Source organism: Toxorhynchites rutilus, chromosome 3, assembly GCF_029784135.1.
Source record: "Toxorhynchites rutilus septentrionalis strain SRP chromosome 3, ASM2978413v1, whole genome shotgun sequence".
Classification (NCBI taxonomy): domain Eukaryota; kingdom Metazoa; phylum Arthropoda; class Insecta; order Diptera; family Culicidae; genus Toxorhynchites; species Toxorhynchites rutilus.
Window position 1 is genome coordinate 22,998,565 of NC_073746.1, and position 27,689 is coordinate 23,026,253.

A 27,689-nucleotide genomic window follows, 5' to 3' on the forward strand; every position below is an offset into this window, starting at 1 on the left:
TCCTCATTGTTTGACCGTTTGTTTCACTTGAAATCACATCTACAGTCCTACAAAGCCTTATTGTTCGAGAAAGTTGCTATGGTAATCAATACCAATTATTTTGGAATTAATTGTAGATGATGCTCTTTATTTTGTAATGCTTGTCCATGTACCAGTTCCTGAAAAAATATTCACATTCATAGTTTCCCTGCGGTATACTTGTTCGCTGGCAATTCCTCCGAAAAAATTAACTCAATTCTTTTTTCTGGTGGACATTTGTTGTGATTAGGGCGAGGTAAAATATCTTCATGGTTGTCTAATTCTTGTCCTGCTTCTTTAAGATTAGTTTGATATTTAATCGATCGAAAATTAAGTATAGGATATTGCCTATAATTTGTTCTTTGCATGTTTTCTTGATTCACACAATTGTTATTGGATCTACTTTTTGAAGATCCATTATTGAAATTCTGATTCTGATTCTGATTTGATTTTTAGGATTGATAATTATTATTACCTCTGAATTGAATTCTGTCGCTAATTTGAAAAATGTTGTCTGTTTCTTTCTTGTCTAAATTGAGGTTTGAATTTAATCTTGAAGTTGCGTTACCATTTTTACATTAATTTCCTTAACTCTACACAAAATAACTCTGGTGTTTATTACTGGACGGATCAGAAGATCAGGATCACGGCTACCTAAGATATCCCGGACGGGAAGATCCGATTGTCTGCCTTGTGCTCTCAGTGCCCGATACACGACCAGACAATATGCTCGATGTCGCTTTTTTCCAAACTATTCCTCATTGTTTGACCGTTTGTTTCACTTGAAATCACATCTACAGTCCTACAAAGCCTTATTGTTCGAGAAAGTTGCTATGGTAATCAATACCAATTATTTTGGAATTAATTGTAGATGATGCTCTTTATTTTGTAATGCTTGTCCATGTACCAGTTCCTGAAAAAATATTCACATTCATAGTTTCCCTGCGGTATACTTGTTCGCTGGTTTTCTATTACTATTAATTAAGTTATACTTTTATTCAAAAGAACTTTATTTATTTCTCGTCGCTCCACGCGGCCGTCCGCGTCGAGTGTCATACAAGAACTTACTTAATGCTAGTTACAAAAGTCTTAAGCTAACTTAGCCAACAGTTTGTGGAGAGTTTCATTGGGAGGAGCCAAGTCGATTTCAAAGGGGAATAGCCAATCAATCGAATGCAGTGTTCGATGTGAATGGTGTCAAGAAATAGAATTGCTTACTGCGCTCATAAGCGCGCATATCGATTTCATGAGAAATCGTAAAGTGTCACGACGACTTTGTGTACGGTCGCGTATTTAATCAGAATAGAACTGGGTTTGTTTTGGATATTGGTTTATTGCCTTTAGCTGCGCGCGACATGATGTAAGGGTGCATTCATATCGCCCACGCATGTTGGCTTGTTTACATGGACGAATGTGGGAGAAAAACAATTAACGAAATAATGCAGTTGCGCTTGAGGAATGTTTCGTGGGAATCGTAAATTGAAGTGACCACGCATGAGTCATTTATTTTGAAACAATCAATTGCTTATGAGGAGAAGATAATGAGATAATTTGTATATTGGGAGTTTTAAGATGGACTTTGGAACGGGGTTTGAAATCATACTACACTGGCAATTCCTCCGAAAAATTTAACTCAATTCTTTTTTCTGGTGGACATTTGTTGTGATTAGGGCGAGGTAAAATATCTTCATGGTTGTCTAATTCTTGTCCTGCTTCTTTAAGATTAGTTTGATAGTTAATCGATCGAAAATTAAGTATAGGATATTGCCTATAATTTGTTCTTTGTATGTTTTCTTGATTCACACAATTGTTATTGGATCTACTTTTTGAAGATCCATTATTGAAATTCTGATTCTGATTCTGATTTGATTTTTAGGATTGATAATTATTATTACCTCTGAATTGAATTCTGTCGGTAATTTGAAAAATGTTGTCTGTTTCTTTCTTGTTTAAATTGAGGGTTGAATTTAATCTTGAAGTTGCGTTACCATTTTTACATTAATTTCCTTAACTCTACACAAAATAACTCTAGTGTTCATTACTGGACGGATCAGAAGATCAGGATCACGGCTACCTAAGATATCCCGGACGGGAAGATCCGATTGTCTGCCTTGTACTCTCAGTGCCCGATACACGACCAGACAATATGCTCGATGTCGCTTTTTTCCAAACTATTCCTCATTGTTTGACCGTTTGTTTCACTTGAAATCACATCTACAGTCCTACAAATCCTTATTGTTCGAGAAAGTTGCTATGGTAATCAATACCAATTATTTTGGAATTAATTGTAGATGATGCTCTTTATTTTGTAATGCTTGTCCATGTACCAGTTCCTGAAAAAATATTCACATTCATAGTTTCCCTGCGGTATACTTGTTCGCTGGCAATTCCTCCGAAAAAATTAACTCAATTCTTTTTTCTGGTGGACATTTGTTGTGATTAGGGCGAGGTAAAATATCTTCATGGTTGTCTAATTCTTGTCCTGCTTCTTTAAGATTAGTTTGATATTTAATCGATCGAAAATTAAGTATAGGATATTGCCTATAATTTGTTCTTTGTATGTTTTCTTTATTCACACAATTGTTATTGGATCTACTTTTTGAAGATCCATTATTGAAATTCTGATTCTGATTCTGATTTGATTTTTAGGATTGATAATTATTATTACCTCTGAATTGAATTCTGTCGGTAATTTGAAAAATGTTGTCTGTTTCTTTCTTGTCTAAATTGAGGTTTGAATTTAATCTTGAAGTTGCGTTACCGCTTATTTCTCTTCGAGCTTTTGAATCAATTGTATCAACTTGATTGCCAGGTTTGAAACACCATTATCCTTCATAAACAACAATTAGAGAACAACCATTTCTTAATTTTTCAATTGCACTAGATTCAGCAAATTTTAAAAGCATTTCTGACTCATTTCCACAAATCAATTTGATTTCTTTAATTTTGAATAATAATCTATCGGAAAAATCAAATAAACATTCGCCTTGATTTATGACAAAACTCGACAATTCTGTCAACATGATGTGGATGCGCGTTGGACCCGGTTTGAATTTCTCCAGTAAAATAGTGTTTAACTGAGCCCAAGATTTTAACTCGACGCCCATTATTTTTTCTCGAACTGAGTCGGATAATTCACAATGAATAATTGTCGCAACAAAAATTAGTACTTCAGCGGGAGTCACGATCTTTTCACTAGTATGCAACGCGTCTAAAATGCATACGAAACAATTGAGTGACGCAGCTATTCCATTGAAAATTTGCACATAGTCCATCTTCAGAATGTCTGCCATTTTTAGTTCTTCAGATTCAGTTTCTACAAATGAATTTTTATCGCTTTGTAAAAATCGTTCAAAATAAATATTTTTGGGGAAACAAAAACTATACAAGGCACTATTGTCATGAAATAATTTAGAAAAACAAATTAACTAACTTCACTTTTGTTAACTTTGACTTTTTATGAAACGACTTCATATTCATTTAAAGTCATGACTATTCGTGACCAGAATCTTAACCAAACTATAACGTGACTGCTCACGTTGAGAGTCCAGAACATAATCATGATTGAACATATTCTGAAAATTAATTCCAAAAGTTAATTCCCAATAGGGTGTGTGGAGTTTTTCCTATTTTAAAATTTCATTGATAGCACTTGGACAGCTGTTTGTTCCTCATTTCAAATTTTCTTCACTTCGACCTAGTGAGCTTCACTATTTCAACTTTTTCATCACTTGGACTATTGGTGTCTCTGGTGAAATTTCACCGTCATTTGCCGAAAACAAAAAAAATGCTAAACAGGAAAATAGTCACGGTCGCCATGCGAATTTCTTTTCGTTTCTTGTGATCGTTCTAAGATTTTTAAAAAACTGTTACGCTACACAATGATAGCAGACAGCTTTGACACTCAACTCCCCGTGTCTAAAATGGCGAATTTTATTTAGAATTGTTGACAGATCGCGTTTGTCACCGAATCTTTCCTTCGAACATTGTTTAATAGAATTCCAATAATTTATCGTACTATTATTAGTTAAAACTTCATTAACTTTTTCCGTAATTTTGTCTCGAATTTCAGGCACCATTTTCTTTGCGCATTCTAATTTTTTTCTCGACTGAAGTGATCCAAGCTGGTAAAACTTTTGTGTCTCAGTCAGTGCTGTTTCGAATTATGAGCTTGGTTTTGTAGCAATTCAATTTGCTCTCATTGCTGTTGGAGCAACTGTTCAGATTTTTCTATTTTTCTTGTGAGTTCTTCGCTCATGTTTCTTGTTAGCATAAGTTTATTTGTAAATTTTCACTGCTTTTCCTTTTTTAGTCATTTTGATTTTTGTGGTATATAATGTGTAACCGTGAATTAGTAGGCGAAATCGTGTTAATTTTTTTTAATGAGTTAATACAAAAATACAACACTTCTCGTACTTATTTATTAACTAGTAACACAAGCTATCGATGTGTAACACCATGTGTAAAAATCTAGGGAAAATATTTCCCTAGATGCTGGCTTGTGATTGCAAGACTTTTTCAACAATAGGACAAGTCCCCTTTGTAACAAGCGAATCCCGGCTAGGGTAGTTACAAAACTTCAACTTCGCCCAGCTCCAGTGCGGTCCGGTGAAGAGAAGCAAGTAATCTACGTTCGGAAATGGGATTGCTTGAATACTTACCTGGAATCACAGAATTTGATTCCTCGTTGAAAATTTCCCGGCCTGTGCTGATCGTCTGGTGCTGAATGGTCCTCCTTCTGGCGAACTTGATATTGACTATTTGAAATTTGAAATTGAACTGCTTTATTTCTTCCAGACTTAAACTATATATACATGTATTTAAGGGAGAGAACAATCTCCCTTTCCTACTCTCACAGAAAACCAACCACGTGGTTATCTGCCTTCGAATTTCAGCTGTTTCAGATTCAGATAACCGAAACATATCGGTTATCTGTATTTACCGCATGGAACTTTTCCACTTGTTTGCGGTCCTATGCTTCTCCCGTCATTCGCGCTTATCTTTGGTGCGCCGAGGAGGACGGGACCTAAACAAATTAGTGCGCTTTGCGCATGCTTACGCCTGTCGTAAAACACCACCCCTTGGTGGTCCTTATCGAGTACTCTCGCCTCGTGTTTCATATGTAAATATCATTGACACCCGAAAGGCGGGTTCAAGTAGATAAGATTGCCAGCCGAGGAATTTTTCAGTTGCGGCCTCCTATCCCTTCTATCCCACCGCTGTCACCAACTGTAGCACTGGTTTTTCTTTTTAGTCAGAGAAAAGACGATGTAAAAAATCTAAGGGAATTATTCCCCTAGATGCTTGCCTAGCAAGACTTTTATTTTGTTAATGGGACAAGCCCCTTTGTTTTAACAAATCCCGGCTAGGGCAGCCACAAAACTTCAAATTCAGCCGGCTCCAGTGCGGTCCGTCGAATTGAAGGAAGTAGTCTGCTTTCGGATTTGGGATTTGTTTGGTTGTATACCTTTTGTGGCGTGGCGCCTCGGTTGCCAACGCTGGTGAGAGGTTTCGGATTTAACGAATTTGCTGGTTTTAAATACAGATATTCACTTGAATCTATTTAAACGAACTAAGTTTATTTTAACTTTAGAATTGGACTACAGAAATGGATTTTTTAATTGAACATATGAATTGAACTACAGAAATGAACATTTTAATTGAACATATGAATTGAACTACAGAAATGAACTACTTTTGAAATGGACTGACTTAGACTATATATACAATTTTGAAGGAGAAAAACAATCTCCCTTTCCTACTCTTACAGATAACCAACCACGTGGTTATCTGCCCTCGAATTTCGCAGCGTGGGTTTTTTCCCAGCTGTTTCCTACTCAGATAACCGAAACACATCGGTTATCTGTATTTACCACATGGAACCTTTTCCACTTGGTTGTGGCCCTATGCTTCTCCCGTCATTCGCGCTTATCTCTGGTGTGCCGAAGAGGACGGGTCCTAAACAAATTAGTGCGCTTCGCGCATGTTTACGCCTATCGTAAATCACCACCCTTTGGTGGTCCCTATCGAGTACTCTCGCCTCGTGTTTCACATGTTTGACACCCGAAAGGCGGATTCAAGTAGATAAGATTGCCAGCCGGGGAATTTTTCTGTTGCCGTTTTTCTATCTAAGCCGCTTGAGTATATTTTCCCCCGGAGGGTCTTATCTCATACAGACCCAGGCGGAGTCAAAACATATGCTCGCCTAAATCTGTTTACAAACAAATTATTATCTCTTTTGGCTGGCATCAAGTATTTGATTTAATTTAATTGCGCCAAATGCGCTGCAATATCAAAATTTACTTGCGCCTGGAAGCGCTCCTATCTTTTTATTATTTTCAATTTTACTGGGTCCGTAACAGACGATATCTAGCGTTCTGACCAACTGCGCACTGCTTACCGCGAGTTAAGATTTCACGGACGTGATAATCTTTTTAAAAAACGCGACCACACTTGTCGATAGCCTAGCACTAACTAACTTTTATTTGATTATTTAAATTTTTCTACAGTTCATAATGCAGAGTTACAGTTTCGTGACTCTGCTTATCCACGCCGAAAACGAAAAGTTTATTGATCCAAAGTTGTCGTCAGCATACTTCGATGACCCCGTTCTGCTAGCTCGATTGCCAACGACCGCCAATGTTGTTGTCAGCAAATTGTTGCTGTCGCCGCCCGGGTACCTCCGTTGCTAACTCGCGCCCGACTGGCTCAGTACTTTTTATTAACTTCTTTTGTTTACAATCACAATTTCTTATTTACTAACTTAAAACCTAGGGCGTGCGGTCGTCGCGCTGAGCTTCCGCGCACGCAAGCGATCGCACAATAAACAAACTAACGATACCGCCGGCTCACCGTTGCATCGTCACGCTGAACTTCCGCGCGCGCAAGCGACCACACAATAAACAAACAAAAACTAACTGTAGCGCGACAAATTATTTCACAACCCCCAAAAGTGTGCCATGTTCACAACGGGGTTTTCAAATTAACTAAATACATCCGCTTCGGACAAATCCGGGTCGCTACAGGCTAATCTACGCTACCGCAAGAATCTAAAGTAAACAAGTGCGTCTACACGCCGTCTGATGTTATCTTGAGACCCTTTTTATTTATTTATGATTCTTCTATTCGCATCGGCATCTGTATTTGCCGTGGAAGGAAGACCTAAGCCACTTGATTGTGTTTTCCCCCGGAGGGTTTATTGCTTTTCATGATCTACTATATCAAAATTTACATTGCGCCTGGAAGCGCTCCTATCATTTGATAATTTTCAATTTTACTGGGTCCGTAACACCATGATTGCGCATTAATTTCAATAACACTGTTCAACTAAAAGGAAGAATATTTCTCACGTAATAATTATGGGTATTTTTGCTGGTAAACCTGCGTCGGATCCTTCGTACGGGGTGAATTAACAAATCTTCGATGTACCCTCGAAGCAGTCCCTGCAGAACATGATTGTTCCCTCGATGAATCGGCTGGACTAGAACTTCACAACACTCGCGGAAGGAACACTGAACGCAGATCCTACTTTGACAGATCTGTATCTGTGTCGCGTTATTAACACAGCGCCAGTTAAAGACCCGTTCTGGGCTTTCGTAAATTAACAACTCACCCTACGACATCTGACTTAAGAGTAATTTATTTAAGAATTGTTACAAACAAATTTTTTTTTTAATTGGTTGGCCGGTGTTGCGCTAATTCTCATTAAATCTCTACTACATGAGAAGGAATATAAACGCGATACTCCCTACGTGAAGTGTTAGACAAAAATTCAAATACTAATAGACCTAACTACTGGACTGCTAAAACACAAGAGAGGGAATCACTCGGTTGTGGTTCTCTTTATCGGTTGTGATTGCTGATCGTGCAATCACGTGGCGGATGACTGGCGTGATGCTGTATTGTGCTGATCGTGCGTGTTGGCTGGGTGGCGTGGGGCGCCGTTTGGTGCAGACTGGATGGCTTGGTTTTGCTATGTGCTGACTGAGTGGTAACTCAGCCCATAACTATATAATAATGAGTCCGATTAAATTGACTTTGACATTGACTTTTTTATTTCACTTTTTTTTTGTTTATCTTGTCTTAACACTACGGAGGGTCGATTCAAACTGAGACTGAAAAAAACTAATCTATTGTTCCCTACATGTGGCTTTGGAAATGGTACGTGGCTGGAGGTCTATTGACCGGCATCTGTTCAATCTTCAATTGGTTGTGATCCGTTTTCTGCATGCTCGGTGTAGGTACTTATGTTGTTGATTTATGTTTCCTCGTTTATGGGTTCTGGTGCACTCATAACTGTATCTTGTTGCTTGTTAATGAGATTTTTGATAGCATTATGAATTTTTGTGTGTCTTCTAGGATCTTGTTGATAGTATCGATTTTGGTCACTGTTCTTAGCGTCTCCATATCGTAAAGAATTATTGTTATATATATCGTTATAAAATATCGTTATTGATTTTACCTTCAATTATTGCAGTTAATGCATTTTTTAATAATTGAAATCTTTTGTCTATCTGGTCGTTTATTTGATATTGCTTGTTGTTACTTTCAATTTATTCATTCATAATTTGATTGATGACACGTAAATCTTTAGCATCAGGTGTTTCACCGATCCATTTCCAGACTGTTCCAATTATTTCGATGCTGCGTGGATGGCGGGATCTCTGCGGCTTGATTTGCATTAAATAAGCGTATAATTGCTTAATATTATGTTTAGAAATTTGAACAAAGGGATCATCTGACTTCTTATAGATCACTGTAGTCAAAAGATTGTGTTGATGTTGGAATTGATCATCTCCACGGTAGTCCTACGTTGTGTTTTTGCGTTGTGTGATTGAGGGATAAACTGAAGAGCTATGTCAATTATGATTAGTATGCAGCAACCGGCAATTATCTGGGCAGATGAGATTTCTTCTGGTGCCGGCGGTGGCACCAGATTTTGTTGAGATTATTGCTGTGGGGATATTATTATCTCCTCAGCCGGGCTTTTTGACTTTTCGTTGCCCATGACAACGAATCAAACACGATGCATGCTGTACGACCTACACTATAATACTAACTTTATTTTATTCATTCCAAATTGAAGCGACGACAAGCGGGCCCCAAACGCTGAGGCACGTAGTCCTACAGTTTACATTTCATTATCGCTATTTGACACTCCTCTCTGCTGACTCGACACACGCTGCGCGAACTGTGGGAACTGATCCAGCACAGCGGGAGAGTGAATGCAATAATTGGACATAACAGATTGATTGTAGTTTCTATATCCGTGATATTAATTGGATCTATAATATTTATATTTCCTACTTGTAACTTACATTTTCCTATTTTAACTGTAAGAATTGATTGATTACTCACATTGGTTATTTCTAGTTCTTGGCAGTAACAATTAATATTGATCTCGATCTCTCCGCATGGTATAGCCTTTCTCCGCGGTGATGTTCAACATGTGACGAAGCGTACACATGTTGATACAAGCGTGGTGTTTAGTTACTGCATAGGCAATGTTTTCGGGTAAGTCATAAAGCGGGTGACTCATACTTTATGACGTGCAGATGGAAGTTACAATTTATGCGGGCGTTCTTTGTTTTTAAAAAAGCTCGACCGCTCTACCGGAGAGTCAAAACGAATCTAATTTTATTTTCTTCATCTTAACTTAACTTAGCCTCGCCAATCTGTTCTACGGTTGTTTATTATTTTGTTTATGCGCTATCGCTCGCGCTAAGGGATATTTGGATATAGTAATGTTTAGATGACAGGTCATCAAAAATGTGTCGCTACGAAACTGCTGCTCCGAGTGCCGTGGTAACTGCTCCCCTTTCAAGTGTTGGACTTCCTGGTTCAACAATCGCCTGATGTAGCGAATTCCTAAACGTCAAACTTGCCTACGTGGTTAATAATAATGAATTTTTGCCGGAAATTCTGCATGAGCCTTATGTTGTTCTCCGTTTACTACTTGAATCGAAGTTCCTTGGTGCTTTGCTTTGATGAAAACGTAAAGTCCCAAAATGATTATAGCAGATGTGGTAAAAGAAAGTCCTCCCAGTATTGACCGTGAAACGCGACTTGTTGTTAGCTTTAGATGATCCAAATTTTTGATGTTTTGAAGGTGTAGCTGATGGACCTCCTGTACGTTATATGCCTCATATGTCTGTATCCTGGAGATGTTCAAATTAATTGACGGTGTGAATACAGGATTTTCGACTGTCAATATTGTTTGTAAATGAGAAGTCCTGGAATGATATAGAACAGTTTGTGTATGTTTGTGTAAGGTATGAACTGATTAGTTGCCTATCAGCGATACCACATGTATTGTAAATAGTGCCATTTGCATGATTAACCAGTAATGTAGTCGGTCCCATCTCTATGATAGGGAGATGATTTGTAATGGTTTCATAGGAACATCTTCCTGATCGACGTTTGATGATTTTGCTTAAACACTGATCGTCCGAAATGTCTTTGATATCATCTGTTCCGTAAATTGTCCAAGTGTTCAGTTTTGGCAGGGTCCTGTTTGTAAATAGAGAGTGAAAAAAATCTCTTAATGAAAAGAAAAAAATTTACGCTTTCGCTTGAGTTCTGATTTCATACTAACGTTATTTTCAAAATTTGTACAATATATACACGATCTTAATTATAAAGGATGAGGAATATCTCCTCTCTCTTTCTCGAAACCGGGTACATATCGGTTTCGGTTAGATTATCCTATCTTCTATTTGGTCCCTCTCCATCATTAACGTGAGCGATAACGTAACTTGCAGTCCGTCCTAAACAAATACATTAAGTTTTATTGCACCCGTTAATGCTTTGGGATATCTCGTGATGTATTTGTTTTTTACATCACGAGATATCCCCATTAAAGCGCAACACATTGCATTAAACACGTAACACTAACTAACGGATTTGTTTTCTTTCATTTGGTTTAAAATAAAGAGATGTTTGCTCTCCTTGATGGTTGACAACATAATCATTTTATTCACGTTCTTTTACAATCAGGAAAGTTCTTAATTCTAGTACTTCTAATACAACATGTTAAACTGGTGGGAGAAACCTGGAACAGCTATTTACTGATTATCCAATCAGAAGTAAGTGAATTGAAATGACAAATACCAATATGCACACGTGAACGCATTGTCGCTATGTTCTAGGTGTGTGCGGATGACTCATAGATAGAGCGAATGAATATAATTGCTTATCGCGATGGGTGTTCCATGAAATACGATGCCATGAGACCGTTTCTAGTATGGTGCAACATGTATATCGATTATTGAGTCAACGCTTAATGCTTGGGAACACAAGTGCCCTGATTAAGTTGCAACCAGAGATCGAAATTCTCGCTTGGCTGTGCGATAAATATTCATTCAATCAATCTAGTTTTCGATGAACTGTGTATTGTTGATATTTTCGTCTCTTCCTTTTCACCGAAATTTTTTTTTCAAAGAGAAAGAGATGTCGAAAATCTGTATCTCGGAAGTTCAACGAGAATGCTTTTTCGTTTCTCATTTGGTACTGAAAATATGGAGCGAAAAATCAAAGCTAACTTTACAAACATTAATCTGTTAGAGCAGCATCCTAACGATCTGCATTTGGAGAGCATGTGAATTGTACAAATATTAATCCATCTCATGTTCACTTCACGATGAAACCCAATATTGCCGCATGTTTTCAGCTGTACTGAAGTGAAAAACCATTATCGGCATCAAGGATAGAGATGGGCAAACCGTTCACGAACGGTACGAACGAACTAGTTCGCCGAAAAGAGTGAACGAACGGTCGTTCTATTCCAAAGAACGGTAGTTCTCCCCACGAACTGATTGCGAGCGAACGGTTTGTGAACGAACTGATTCCGAAAGAACGGTTTGCGAGTGAACTGTTTGAGAGTGAACTGCTTGTGAATGAACTGGTTCAGAACGAACTGTTTGCGAGTGAACTGTATGGGAAAGAACTGATTGAGAGTGAACTGTTTGGGAAACGAACTGTTTGAGAACGAAGTGTTTGCGGGCGAACTGTTTGCGAACGAACTAGTGCAGCTGAACTGATTTGCGCTGGACGGAATGAACAAATATAACGAGAACGCTTGTTAGGAAAATAAAACGATATTATCATGATGAGCAAAATGCATCTAACGCAGGGTTTATTTTGTTAATGTATACTCAATTTTGTGTTAAAAATTAAATTAGATTTTCGTAGTTTTAAAAGCAAAACTATATATTTTCAATTACGTGTATTCTTTCAATTCGCGTAATATTAATATACTTCCTGATTATCAGAAAAAAAATCCGGGAAAGCTGGGGCGATTCATGAATTAGGTAACATAAAATCTCATAGTGAGGGCAAGTTAAGAAAAAAGTTTTTTCGTTGCTTTCAATCTATTGTTTGGCCTATTGCGCATACGTGTTATCATGGTTTGTATTTTTCTCTGAATGAAATATGATCTTACATGGAACCAGTGTGTTGTCCAAAAAGAGGATATGAAAAATTGCACATATTTTGTGCGCATCAAATTATTACATAAATACCATACGTACACTATCCAATCCAACGATATCAATTAATAGCTGTCTATTGATGTTGGGTTCCAGCCAACATTCTATGTTGTTCTTAATACCGCTGAACGAAAGAGCGAAAGAACGGTTCAAAAGAACTGATTCACGTAGATGAACGGTTAGTGAGTGAACCGTTCATCAAAGTGAACTGTTTTGCCCATCTCTAATCAAGGAGTCACTGAAAACGAGACCATTTTTCGGCAATCATAACTCACCGAAAAATAAAAATCGGCTCTGCGTTTCTCGCGAGAACCGAAGTGAGCGTATAATATTCTCTCGCCTCCTATATATCCAAAATGGTGCATATATTTACTTTTAGTCACAAGACGCAATCTGCATATTGTGCCATGTTTTGTTCTAGATTAACTATCGACTTTTTCCCTTTTAAGATTTATGATGATCAGTAACTTCGTAGTTTGGCCACAAGCATTTTCTAACTTAATCTATACAATGAAAACAAATACTTGTTTTTGCTTGCCCTTACATATAGTTTGCCCTCGTTCTGTCGGGTCTTGTATAAACAGATAGGCTTCGTGCGTTCGGATAGTGTGGGTGGTAACTCTAACGTTTACCCTATCACTTTCACTTGTCTCACTTCCTTGTTTAACAAGGTAACATTTTAATAGTTCATTCACCTGTCATTTGTCACCATTTAATAAGATACCACTTAATAGGTCGCCACTTAATAAGATCTTTTTATCTTATTATATGTTCATGATTGCCACTCAATAATACAAGTTTGTCAATTGGTATGTTCACACTTCATGAAATAAACACTCACTTTTAAATGTAGAAAACTGGTTTATTGATGTTAAAATTACAACTTTAAAAAGAGGTTCTCCACGCGACCGTTCGCGTGGAGTGTCTTGCTAGAACTGACTTACCACTAAACTCAAAAGTCTTAACATAACTTCCTAAACAATTGTGTAGAGTTTTTAAGCAATGCATTGGGAGGAGCCAAGTTAACTTCAGGGGAAAAATAGTCAATCAATCGAATGCAATGTTCGATGAGAAAGGGGTCAATAAAATAAAATGCTTACTGCGCTCGTAAGCGCGCATATCAGTTTCATGGGAAACCTCATCGCGTATTTCATTGGAATAGAATTAGGTCTTGTTTTGGTTTTTAGTTTATTGCCTCTAGCTGCGCGCGACATGATGTAAGAATGCATTCATATCGCTAACGCTTGTTGCTAGTTTTTATGGCTGAGTGTGGGGAAAAGCAATTAACGAAATTATGCAGTTGTGCTTGAGGAATGTTTCATGGGAATCGTAAATCGAAGTGTATGCGCATAAGTCATTAAGAAACAATCAACTGCTTATGGGGATGGGTTTTGGAGATGGATTTAAAGTGGGATATGAAATGGGATTTGAAATGGGATTTGGATATGGGATTTGAAAATCATACTACACACGCAGTTCATTACATATGACAATTCGTTTCTATAATCCTTTAACTATACACAGTCTCAGTTACTTTTGCAAATATTATTTTCACTTTTTAAAATTCATAAGTAGTGCTCAAACATAATTCATATTGTTTTACTGTTTTCGCTATGTTCACGTTTTCTTTTCTTCAATGTTCTAGTCTCTAGCTTAGACGTGCTTTAATTGGGCCACTCGGGAGACTACCCTCTCCGTGTGACTTTTGTAAAATATGTGCAAAAGTCGCACCACACCGTAACCAATTGCTGCACCAGCAAGGATGCACAAGGCAATCGTTTGCAGTGAGTTCGAACGACACTGGGGCGTTTTCTCGTCCATAGTAACATAGTAACCATAGCCATAGTAACTTCACTACTGTTTTCTTACACTTTTTGTGGTTCAATTGTTTCTTCTCACACATCACATGGCCGAAGATTGAGGCCTACTGTCACGGTCGCCATGTAGAAGGTCCACAAACACATTGCCACTCATAAGGGCACCTTGTGAGCTAGTGACATAAAAAGCACTTATCCTACAAACATGTATGATGATAATTTATCGCGTGAGAATGGATTTGTTGGATTAGGATTGTTAAGATTTTACGACAGATGGGATAGGATAAGAGTAAATGGGTTATCCCGTTACACTATTTCTTCTCTGCCCTTTGCGCTCATTCCATGCGCAATAAAGGGCGAGACCTAAGAAAACAATTCCTAGTAATAAAATATTATCGCCCTATCGTTCTATTGATTTTGCTCAACTCTCGCTTGGGTTGAGTTATAAAACTCTGGCGCACTTATCTTTTGGAAGCTAAAGAAAGATGGAAAGGAGAAACACATAGTTACTCTTTGCTGGCATTGGTTATATTTGTAATGCAAATGCGCCTGTTACGCTTCATATTTATTATGCGCTTGTTTGTTTGTTTGTTTTATTATTTTATTGCCGGCCCTGCTATCGAACCTGAGTCCGTAATAAGTCTTATTTGCTTGTTTCCGGTTATGACCACCCGCAATTTGTCTAGTCTTACCTTGGAAATTTCAGTTACAGAGGTGTACCTTGCCACATTCAAGATGCTTGGTGTTCCCCAAATGATTTTTGGCGCACAACCTTAACGCCTGCTTCTCCATAACGTCAGTTCAATGCATTCATGCAATGTCAAAGGCACCAACGAAGCCCTTATGATGACGAAAAACAAACAATGTTAACTGCTTGGAAAAAGACTGAATTATGCCACACAGCTTGTACTCTGCTGTAACACCCATCGATGCGAATCCGCTGATGAGCTTGTCAAGAGCGACCGCCTTCACCACCAGCGGAGGGAGCTTGAATCTGGTTGCTGCCTGGGTAACAGCGTTTACATTTTCGACCGACGCGCCGAAGTCGCCTACTTCGCTGTTGTTCGATGCGGTGTCACACTCGCGAAGGCTCGGTTCAGTGCGAGCGCTTTTCACTGCACCAACATCGCGTGCATCATTAGATGATGCTTGTCTCGAAATTTTATTGCCCCTGGCAATGCGTTCGTTTTTTGCAAGGCTCGAACCAGCCTTCCTCTTCTTCTTGCTCATCACACACTACGCGAAACGTTCAATTTATTATGCGGAAAGAAATCGAAGTGCAGCAAAAGCAAAGTGAACTGGTATAATCTAAGGAATCGAAATTCCCCAGATGCTTGCTATTAAAGCAAGACTTTTAGCTCGTCCTTTCTCGAGTTTTTCCGTGATTTACTTTCTTTGAATTAATTAGTCCCATTGTTGTTCATTTTGTCTTAATATTCATTCCTTGTTTCTTCAATTTCAACCTTCACAATGTAGAAAAGATGAGAAAAAAATCAGTTTTCAACTTTCACAAGGTAAAAAGATTGTGCTGATTCTCATAATTTATTTCTATACTCCTGTTAATTGACTGCAATTTTGTTTAGCTTGTAAGGTTGTACGTTTATTTTTGTGTGAATTCGCCATCCTAATTTTTCCACCAGCTGTATGTGTTTTTCCTGAGTTTCTACTTGGGCCAGGATTTCTTCGCTTGTTTCATAGCACATCGTCATTTTGGTATTTTAATTACACAAATTGTTCGTATAACATTTCAAACATATGACAATTCGTTTCTATAATCCTTGAACTATACACAGTCTCAGTTACTTTTGCAAATATTATTTTCACTTTTTAGAATTCATAAATATTGTTCAAACATTATTCATATCGTTTTACTGTTTTCACTATGTTCACGTTTTCTTTTCCTCAATGTTCTAGTCTCTAGCTTAGACGTGCTTTAATTGGGCCACTCGGGAGGCTACTCTCTCCGTGTGACTTCTGTGAAATATGTGCAAAAGTCGCACCACACCGTAACCAATTGCTGCACCAGCAAGGATGCACAAGGCAATCGTTTGCAGTGAGTTCGCTCGACACTGGGGCGTTTTCTCGTCCATAGTAATATAGTAACCATAGCCATAGTAACTTCACTACTGTTGTAGCGGACCGAGCGTCCAAGGCACTTTCTTTTATGACAAAATAACAACACTTTTTTCTGTTTCCGTCAGGAGGCACTTTGGTCCTCCCGCGTAGTTGACGATCGACTCCCTTTTACTTTATTTTTTATCCTTCTCCCTACTCCTTCACAGAGGATGTACAGTGCTCTAAGAAAACTAAAACTATCTTATTCGCTACGTGCCACGAGTTTTGGGTTTTTTTTCCATTAGTATGGAAGATTCCAACAATCTTATTGGAAAATCCTTAGTTGGATTTTCCCTATCTCTAGTAGAAATGTTTCCCATTAAAAAAGATCAATTCTTATTATACATATATCCTATGACATGCTTCTTCAGTAAAATTCTACCTCGGGAAACCAATGTCAGGTCACTGCACTGTTTTCTTACACTTTTTGGGTTCAATTGTTTCTTCTCACACATCACATGGCCGAAGATTGAGGCCTACTGTCACGGTCGCCATGTAGAAGGTCCACAAACACTTTGCCACTCATAAGGGCACCTTGTGAGCTAGTGACATAAAAAGCACTTATCCTACAAACATGTATGATGATAATTTATCGCGTGAGAATGGATTTGTTGGAATAGGATTGTTAAGATTTTACGACAGATGGGATAGGATAAGAGTAAATGGGTTATCCCGCTACACTATTTCTTCTCTGCCCTTTGCGCTCATTCCATGCGCAATAAAGGGCGAGACCTAAGAAAACAATTCCTAGTAATAAAATATTATCGCCCTATCGTTCTATTGATTTTGCTCAACTCTCGCTTGGGTTGAGTTATAAAACTCTGGCGCACTTATCTTTTGGAAGCTAAAGAAAGATGGAAAGGAGAAACACATAGTTACTCTTTGCTGGAATTGGTTATATTTGTAATGCAAATGCGCCTGTTACGCTTCATATTTATTATGCGCTTGTTTGTTTGTTTGTTTTATTATTTTATTGCCGGCCCTGCTATCGAACCTGAGTCCGTAATAAGTCTTATTTGCTTGTTTCCGGTTATGACCACCCGCAATTTGTCTAGTCTTACCTTGGAAATTTCAGTTACAGAGGTGTACCTTGCCACATTCAAGATGCTTGGTGTTCCCCAAATGATTTTTGGCGCACAACCTTAACGCCTGCTTCTCCATAACGTCAGTTCAATGCATTCATGCAATGTCAAAGGCACCAACGAAGCCCTTATGATGACGAAAAACAAACAATGTTAACTGCTTGGAAAAAGACTGAATTATGCCACACAGCTTGTACTCTGCTGTAACACCCATCGATGCGAATCCGCTGATGAGCTTGTCAAGAGCGACCGCCTTCACCACCAGCGGAGGGAGCTTGAATCTGGTTGCTGCCTGGGTAACAGCGTTTACATTTTCGACCGACGCGCCGAAGTCGCCTACTTCGCTGTTGTTCGATGCGGTGTCACACTCGCGAAGGCTCGGTTCAGTGCGAGCGCTTTTCACTGCACCAACATCGCGTGCATCATTAGATGATGCTTGTCTCGAAATTTTATTGCCCCTGGCAATGCGTTCGTTTTTTGCAAGGCTCGAACCAGCCTTCCTCTTCTTCTTGCTCATCACACACTACGCGAAACGTTCAATTTATTATGCGGAAAGAACTCGAAGTGCAGCAAAAGCAAAGTGAACTGGTATAATCTAAGGAATCGAAATTCCCTAGATGCTTGCTATTAAAGCAAGACTTTTAGCTCGTCCTTTCTCGAGCTTTTCCGTGATTTACTTTCTTTGAATTAATTAGTCCCATTGTTGTTCATTTTGTCTTAATATTCATTCCGTGTTTCTTCAATTTCAACCTTCACAATGTAGAAAAGATGAGAAAAAAATCAGTTTTCAACTTTCACAAGGTAAAAAGATTGTGCTGATTCTCATAATTTATTTCTATACTCCTGTTAATTGACTGCAATTTTGTTTAGCTTGTAAGGTTGTACGTTTATTTTTGTGTGAATTCGCCATCCTAATTTTTCCACCAGCTGTATGTGTTTTTCCTGAGTTTCTACTTGGGCCAGGATTTCTTCGCTTGTTTCATAGCACATCGTCATTTTGGTATTTTAATTACACAAATTGTTCGTATAACATTTCAAACATATGACAATTCGTTTCTATAATCCTTGAACTATACACAGTCTCAGTTACTTTTGCAAATATTATTTTCACTTTTTAGAATTCATAAATATTGTTCAAACATTATTCATATTGTTTTACTGTTTTCACTATGTTCACGTTTTCTTTTCCTCAATGTTCTAGTCTCTAGCTTAGACGTGCTTTAATTGGGCCACTCGGGAGGCTACTCTCTCCGTGTGACTTCTGTGAAATATGTGCAAAAGTCGCACCACACCGTAACCAATTGCTGCACCAGCAAGGATGCACAAGGCAATCGTTTGCAGTGAGTTCGCTCGACACTGGGGCGTTTTCTCGTCCATAGTAACATAGTAACCATAGCCATAGTAACTTCACTACTGTTGTAGCGGACCGAGCGTCCAAGGCACTTTCTTTTATGACAAAATAACAACACTTTTTTCTGTTTCCGTCAAGAGGCACTTTGGTCCTCCCGCGTAGTTGACGATCGACTCCCTTTTACTTTATTTTTTATCCTTCTCCCTACTCCTTCACAGAGGATGTACAGTGCTCTAAGAAAACTAAAACTATCTTATTCGCTACGTGCCACGAGTTTTGGGTTTTTTTTCCATTAGTATGGAAGATTCCAACAATCTTATTGGAAAATCCTTGGTTGGATTTTCCCTATCTCTAGTAGAAATGTTTCCCATTAAAAAAGATCAATTCTTATTATACATATATCCTATGACATGCTTCTTCAGTAAAATTCTACCTCGGGAAACCAATGTCAGGTCACTGCACTGTTTTCTTACACTTTTTGTGGTTCAATTGTTTCTTCTCACACATCACATGGCCGAAGATTGAGGCCTACTGTCACGGTCGCCATGTAGAAGGTCCACAAACACTTTGCCACTCATAAGGGCACCTTGTGAGCTAGTAACATAAAAAGCACTTATCCTACAAACATGTATGATGATAATTTATCGCGTGAGAATGGATTTGTTGGAATAGGATTGTTAAGATTTTACGACAGATGGGATAGGATAAGAGTAAATGGGTTATCCTGCTACACTATTTCTTCTCTGCCCTTTGCGCTCATTCCATGCGCAATAAAGGGCGAGACCTAAGAAAACAATTCCTAGTAATAAAATATTATCGCCCTATCGTTCTATTGATTTTGCTCAACTCTCGCTTGGGTTGAGTTATAAAACTCTGGCGCACTTATCTTTTGGAAGCTAAAGAAAGATGGAAAGGAGAAACACATAGTTACTCTTTGCTGGCATTGGTTATATTTGTAATGCAAATGCGCCTGTTACGCTTCATATTTATTATGCGCTTGTTTGTTTGTTTGTTTTATTATTTTATTGCCGGCCCTGCTATCGAACCTGAGTCCGTAATAAGTCTTATTTGCTTGTTTCCGGTTATGACCACCCGCAATTTGTCTAGTCTTACCTTGGAAATTTCAGTTACAGAGGTGTACCTTGCCACATTCAAGATGCTTGGTGTTCCCCAAATGATTTTTGGCGCACAACCTTAACGCCTGCTTCTCCATAACGTCAGTTCAATGCATTCATGCAATGTCAAAGGCACCAACGAAGCCCTTATGATGACGAAAAACAAACAATGTTAACTGCTTGGAAAAAGACTGAATTATGCCACACAGCTTGTACTCTGCTGTAACACCCATCGATGCGAATCCGCTGATGAGCTTGTCAAGAGCGACCGCCTTCACCACCAGCGGAGGGAGCTTGAATCTGGTTGCTGCCTGGGTAACAGCGTTTACATTTTCGACCGACGCGCCGAAGTCGCCTACTTCGCTGTTGTTCGATGCGGTGTCACACTCGCGAAGGCTCGGTTCAGTGCGAGCGCTTTTCACTGCACCAACATCGCGTGCATCATTAGATGATGTTTGTCTCGAAATTTTATTGCCCCTGGCAATGCGTTCGTTTTTTGCAAGGCTCGAACCAGCCTTCCTCTTCTTCTTGCTCATCACACACTACGCGAAACGTCCAATTTATTACGCGGAAATAAATCGAAGCGCAGCAAAAGTAAAGTTGAACATCTAAGGAATCGAAATTCCCTAGATGCTTGCTATTAAAGCAAGACTTTTAGCTCGTCCTCTCTCGAGCTTTTCCGTGATTTAATCTGGGGAATCTATTTCCCTAGATATCGGCAATTGAGGCCTAAGAATCACGGGAGTCAAATCTTTGCTAAGCCAGGGAACCTATTTCCCTGGACTTGTTTTTTTGTCTCTTACGGGCTAAGCCCCTTCCAAAATTCCCGTAATCACGAATACGTTTCAGAATCAGACGGCTCCAGATTGGTCCGTCCGAGTGAAACTCGTAACTACTTTCGGATGGGAAAATTTGGGTATGTTTTGGTTATACCTTTAATTTTGAGCTCCTTCCTTGTTAGGAGCTCTGGCCTTGGATGCGTGGCGCCTAGTTGCCAACGCTGGTGGGTGGTTTCGGATTTTGATTCACGAGAGCACAGTTTACGTTGTTAATTAGTTTACTTGTACTTTACAATTTGGAATTGAACCTTAAACTTAATGGTTTAAATTAGAAATTGAACTATGAAATCGAATATTGAACTTGAACATTTGAAATTGAACTTTAAGGTTTGAAATATGAAATTGAACTTTAAAGTTTGAAATATGAAATTGAACTTTAAAGTTTGAAATATGAAATTGAACTTTAAAGTTTGAAATATGAAATTGAACTTTAAAGTTTGAAATATGAAATTGAACTTTAAAGTTTGAAATATGAAATTGAACTTTAAAGTTTGAAATATGAAATTGAACTGACTTACTTCTTCCTCACTTAAACTATATATACAGGTTTTTTAAGGGAGAGAACAATCTCCCTTTCCTATTCTCACAGATAACCAACCACGTGGTTATCTGCCTCCGAATTTCTCAGCGTGGGATTTTTCCCAGCTGTTTCCTATTCAGATAACCGAAACATATCGGTTATCTGTATTTACCGCATGGAACCTTTTCCACTTGTTTGCGGTCCTATGCTTCTCCCGTCATTCGCGCTTATCTTTGGTGCGCCGAAGAGGACGGGACCTAAACAAATTAGTGCGCTTTGCGCATGTTTACGCCTGTCGTAAAACATATGCCGGATTATTTTTCCCTAAGTTGTTCTAGCTTATTGGCGTGTACGCCCTTGTTCATATTTAGAATGTCAACAAACATCCTGATAATAATTTACCCGCCTATTTCGTGCGGTCCTAATCTAATCTACCAGCGTGAGAATTTCTGTTTCTCTTCCTCCACTACGCCACCGCGTAGAGTCCCAAACAAACATATGCCCTAATTTGCGTGCGTCATAAATTTACGCCGCTTATCGCTTAAACGCATGCGTTTAGCGTCCTGTTTGGTCTTCGGCCCTTCGCTCTCATGCGATAAGGCGCGAGACCATGCGGTTAGCAATTAGACTTTGCCTTCCGTACGGAAACCTAAACAAACATCATCTTGCACGCTCTTTTGGTTTCTTCGTCCTCATACGATAAGGAACGAACTTGGCTAATTGCCGTCATTAAATATTTATTTTTGTCTGGTTCCCTATCTGGGCTGCACTTGATCATACTAGCACCCCTTGGGTGGCCCGGTGCTCTCGCTTGGGTCTTATCTAAACTCATAAGGCTCGGATGTAAAAACATCTGGCACGATAACCTTGTTGGAAGCTAAAGATGGAAAGAGAAACAGTCCCTTTTCGCTGGTATTGATTTTTATTTGCGCCTGTTGCGCTTATCTCATACAGACCCTGAGGCTGAGTCAAAACATATGCTCGCCTGAATCTGTTTACAAATAAATTTGTTCTTTTAATTACGCCAAATGCGCTACTAAATTAAAATTTACATTGCGCCTGGAAGCGCTCCTATCATTCAATTTCACTGGGTCCGTAACAGTCCCCGTAACGAGTGCGTAATTCTCTAAGCAGAAGGTTAGTATAACAAACCCACGTACCACTGTCATCGACTGACGCCAAGTCAAGATCATACCCATCAAGACGCACATCGCAAGGAAATCCAAGAAACTCTTCAGGGGTGGAAGTCGCTTGATCAGCTCGATCGCTAAACCTGGTGTAAGAAGTAGAAGCGTCGATGAGCGTAGGTCTAAAAATATGGTAAACCGTAAGGAATATGCCAGTAACACAAGCGACGAGGACGTATATTGAACACCCAACCAAAAATGATTCATTTTGGTATTTTAATTACACAAATTGTTCGTATAACATTTCAAACATATGACAATTCGTTTCTATAATCCTTGAACTATACACAGTCTCAGTTACTTTTGCAAATATTATTTTCACTTTTTAGAATTCATAAATATTGTTCAAACATTATTCATATTGTTTTACTGTTTTCACTATGTTCACGTTTTCTTTTCCTCAATGTTCTAGTCTCTAGCTTAGACGTGCTTTAATTGGGCCACTCGGGAGGCTACTCTCTCCGTGTGACTTCTGTGAAATATGTGCAAAAGTCGCACCACACCGTAACCAATTGCTGCACCAGCAAGGATGCACAAGGCAATCGTTTGCAGTGAGTTCGCTCGACACTGGGGCGTTTTCTCGTCCATAGTAACATAGTAACCATAGCCATAGTAACTTCACTACTGTTGTAGCGGACCGAGCGTCCAAGGCACTTTCTTTTATGACAAAATAACAACACTTTTTTCTGTTTCCGTCAAGAGGCACTTTGGTCCTCCCGCGTAGTTGACGATCGACTCCCTTTTACTTTATTTTTTATCCTTCTCCCTACTCCTTCACAGAGGATGTACAGTGCTCTAAGAAAACTAAAACTATCTTATTCGCTACGTGCCACGAGTTTTGGGTTTTTTTTCCATTAGTATGGAAGATTCCAACAATCTTATTGGAAAATCCTTGGTTGGATTTTCCCTATCTCTAGTAGAAATGTTTCCCATTAAAAAAGATCAATTCTTATTATACATATATCCTATGACATGCTTCTTCAGTAAAATTCTACCTCGGGAAACCAATGTCAGGTCACTGCACTGTTTTCTTACACTTTTTGTGGTTCAATTGTTTCTTCTCACACATCACATGGCCGAAGATTGAGGCCTACTGTCACGGTCGCCATGTAGAAGGTCCACAAACACTTTGCCACTCATAAGGGCACCTTGTGAGCTAGTAACATAAAAAGCACTTATCCTACAAACATGTATGATGATAATTTATCGCGTGAGAATGGATTTGTTGGAATAGGATTGTTAAGATTTTACGACAGATGGGATAGGATAAGAGTAAATGGGTTATCCTGCTACACTATTTCTTCTCTGCCCTTTGCGCTCATTCCATGCGCAATAAAGGGCGAGACCTAAGAAAACAATTCCTAGTAATAAAATATTATCGCCCTATCGTTCTATTGATTTTGCTCAACTCTCGCTTGGGTTGAGTTATAAAACTCTGGCGCACTTATCTTTTGGAAGCTAAAGAAAGATGGAAAGGAGAAACACATAGTTACTCTTTGCTGGCATTGGTTATATTTGTAATGCAAATGCGCCTGTTACGCTTCATATTTATTATGCGCTTGTTTGTTTGTTTGTTTTATTATTTTATTGCCGGCCCTGCTATCGAACCTGAGTCCGTAATAAGTCTTATTTGCTTGTTTCCGGTTATGACCACCCGCAATTTGTCTAGTCTTACCTTGGAAATTTCAGTTACAGAGGTGTACCTTGCCACATTCAAGATGCTTGGTGTTCCCCAAATGATTTTTGGCGCACAACCTTAACGCCTGCTTCTCCATAACGTCAGTTCAATGCATTCATGCAATGTCAAAGGCACCAACGAAGCCCTTATGATGACGAAAAACAAACAATGTTAACTGCTTGGAAAAAGACTGAATTATGCCACACAGCTTGTACTCTGCTGTAACACCCATCGATGCGAATCCGCTGATGAGCTTGTCAAGAGCGACCGCCTTCACCACCAGCGGAGGGAGCTTGAATCTGGTTGCTGCCTGGGTAACAGCGTTTACATTTTCGACCGACGCGCCGAAGTCGCCTACTTCGCTGTTGTTCGATGCGGTGTCACACTCGCGAAGGCTCGGTTCAGTGCGAGCGCTTTTCACTGCACCAACATCGCGTGCATCATTAGATGATGTTTGTCTCGAAATTTTATTGCCCCTGGCAATGCGTTCGTTTTTTGCAAGGCTCGAACCAGCCTTCCTCTTCTTCTTGCTCATCACACACTACGCGAAACGTCCAATTTATTACGCGGAAATAAATCGAAGCGCAGCAAAAGTAAAGTTGAACATCTAAGGAATCGAAATTCCCTAGATGCTTGCTATTAAAGCAAGACTTTTAGCTCGTCCTCTCTCGAGCTTTTCCGTGATTTAATCTGGGGAATCTATTTCCCTAGATATCGGCAATTGAGGCCTAAGAATCACGGGAGTCAAATCTTTGCTAAGCCAGGGAACCTATTTCCCTGGACTTGTTTTTTTGTCTCTTACGGGCTAAGCCCCTTCCAAAATTCCCGTAATCACGAATACGTTTCAGAATCAGACGGCTCCAGATTGGTCCGTCCGAGTGAAACTCGTAACTACTTTCGGATGGGAAAATTTGGGTATGTTTTGGTTATACCTTTAATTTTGAGCTCCTTCCTTGTTAGGAGCTCTGGCCTTGGATGCGTGGCGCCTAGTTGCCAACGCTGGTGGGTGGTTTCGGATTTTGATTCACGAGAGCACAGTTTACGTTGTTAATTAGTTTACTTGTACTTTACAATTTGGAATTGAACCTTAAACTTAATGGTTTAAATTAGAAATTGAACTATGAAATCGAATATTGAACTTGAACATTTGAAATTGAACTTTAAGGTTTGAAATATGAAATTGAACTTTAAAGTTTGAAATATGAAATTGAACTTTAAAGTTTGAAATATGAAATTGAACTTTAAAGTTTGAAATATGAAATTGAACTTTAAAGTTTGAAATATGAAATTGAACTGACTTACTTCTTCCTCACTTAAACTATATATACAGGTTTTTTAAGGGAGAGAACAATCTCCCTTTCCTATTCTCACAGATAACCAACCACGTGGTTATCTGCCTCCGAATTTCTCAGCGTGGGATTTTTCCCAGCTGTTTCCTATTCAGATAACCGAAACATATCGGTTATCTGTATTTACCGCATGGAACCTTTTCCACTTGTTTGCGGTCCTATGCTTCTCCCGTCATTCGCGCTTATCTTTGGTGCGCCGAAGAGGACGGGACCTAAACAAATTAGTGCGCTTTGCGCATGTTTACGCCTGTCGTAAAACATATGCCGGATTATTTTTCCCTAAGTTGTTCTAGCTTATTGGCGTGTACGCCCTTGTTCATATTTAGAATGTCAACAAACATCCTGATAATAATTTACCCGCCTATTTCGTGCGGTCCTAATCTAATCTACCAGCGTGAGAATTTCTGTTTCTCTTCCTCCACTACGCCACCGCGTAGAGTCCCAAACAAACATATGCCCTAATTTGCGTGCGTCATAAATTTACGCCGCTTATCGCTTAAACGCATGCGTTTAGCGTCCTGTTTGGTCTTCGGCCCTTCGCTCTCATGCGATAAGGCGCGAGACCATGCGGTTAGCAATTAGACTTTGCCTTCCGTACGGAAACCTAAACAAACATCATCTTGCACGCTCTTTTGGTTTCTTCGTCCTCATACGATAAGGAACGAACTTGGCTAATTGCCGTCATTAAATATTTATTTTTGTCTGGTTCCCTATCTGGGCTGCACTTGATCATACTAGCACCCCTTGGGTGGCCCGGTGCTCTCGCTTGGGTCTTATCTAAACTCATAAGGCTCGGATGTAAAAACATCTGGCACGATAACCTTGTTGGAAGCTAAAGATGGAAAGAGAAACAGTCCCTTTTCGCTGGTATTGATTTTTATTTGCGCCTGTTGCGCTTATCTCATACAGACCCTGAGGCTGAGTCAAAACATATGCTCGCCTGAATCTGTTTACAAATAAATTTGTTCTTTTAATTACGCCAAATGCGCTACTAAATTAAAATTTACATTGCGCCTGGAAGCGCTCCTATCATTCAATTTCACTGGGTCCGTAACAGTCCCCGTAACGAGTGCGTAATTCTCTAAGCAGAAGGTTAGTATAACAAACCCACGTACCACTGTCATCGACTGACGCCAAGTCAAGATCATACCCATCAAGACGCACATCGCAAGGAAATCCAAGAAACTCTTCAGGGGTGGAAGTCGCTTGATCAGCTCGATCGCTAAACCTGGTGTAAGAAGTAGAAGCGTCGATGAGCGTAGGTCTAAAAATATGGTAAACCGTAAGGAATATGCCAGTAACACAAGCGACGAGGACGTATATTGAACACCCAACCAAAAATGAAAAAGTAAACAAGTCCCAATACTCGACCCCGACAATGCAGTTGAGACAAAAAGCCATGACCATCCGGAGATATTGCGGGAAGCAGGTAATCCAAATAGAAGAGCCAACGGAAGAAGCGATTGGTGTCGATAGTTCGTTCAGCGAAGCGGATGACTACGAGGATGCCGTTGCCGATCATGCGCTCCCACCGCAACTAAATAGACTAGCTGATGAAATGCAGCAGGAGTTGAGGCGCAGCGGTCGGGAGCGCCGTTGTCCAGGCAAGTACAGTGACTTTGTTAATTACAGTTCATTTCCTGGCGGTGTTCATTCTCCTCAGTTAACCTCAAATACGACGAGCGATGAGGATATAATGGATGATCCGACGAGCTACGAAGAGGTTCTGCGACGACCCGACCGAGATCGCTGGATGGTGGCGATGCGCGAAGAGATCGCTTCCCTTAGCGAGAACAGGACATGGGTGCTCGCAGATCTGCCTGAAGGGCGGAAAGCAATCCGGAACAAATGGGTGTTCCGAACGAAGAAAGGTCCCGACGGGAAGACTCAGAGATACAAGGCCCGACTTGTGGTGAAGGGCTGCTCTCAACGACCTGGTCTGGATTACAACGAATTGTATTCTCCGGTCGTGCGATACGCGACCGTCCGATACTTGATGGCTCTGGCAGTGCGGTACAATTTGGACATCGACCAAATGGATGCAGTCACAGCTTTTCTTCAGGGCGAGCTGAAGGATGAGGAGATTTATATGCTGCAACCAGAAGGGTTCGCAGCAGAAAACGGAAAAGTGTG

General features: G+C 39.6%; 2 protein-coding genes across 2 annotated transcripts in view; one reads left to right on the top strand and one right to left on the bottom strand.

The window, feature by feature from the left end:
• The window catches only part of LOC129779148 (zinc finger protein 267-like), a 133,041-nt gene that overhangs the window by 75,873 nt on the left and 29,479 nt on the right, over positions 1 to 27,689 (top strand). The window lies entirely within an intron of this gene.
• LOC129779149 (E3 ubiquitin-protein ligase TRIM37-like) overlaps positions 9,668 to 27,689 on the bottom strand; it is a 46,990-nt gene continuing 28,968 nt past the window's right edge. The window contains exon 3 of the mRNA XM_055786437.1: positions 9,668 to 10,527. Within this exon, the coding sequence (XP_055642412.1) occupies positions 10,191 to 10,527 (337 nt within the window). The 3' untranslated portion in view covers positions 9,668 to 10,190. The remainder of the gene's footprint in view (positions 10,528 to 27,689) is intronic.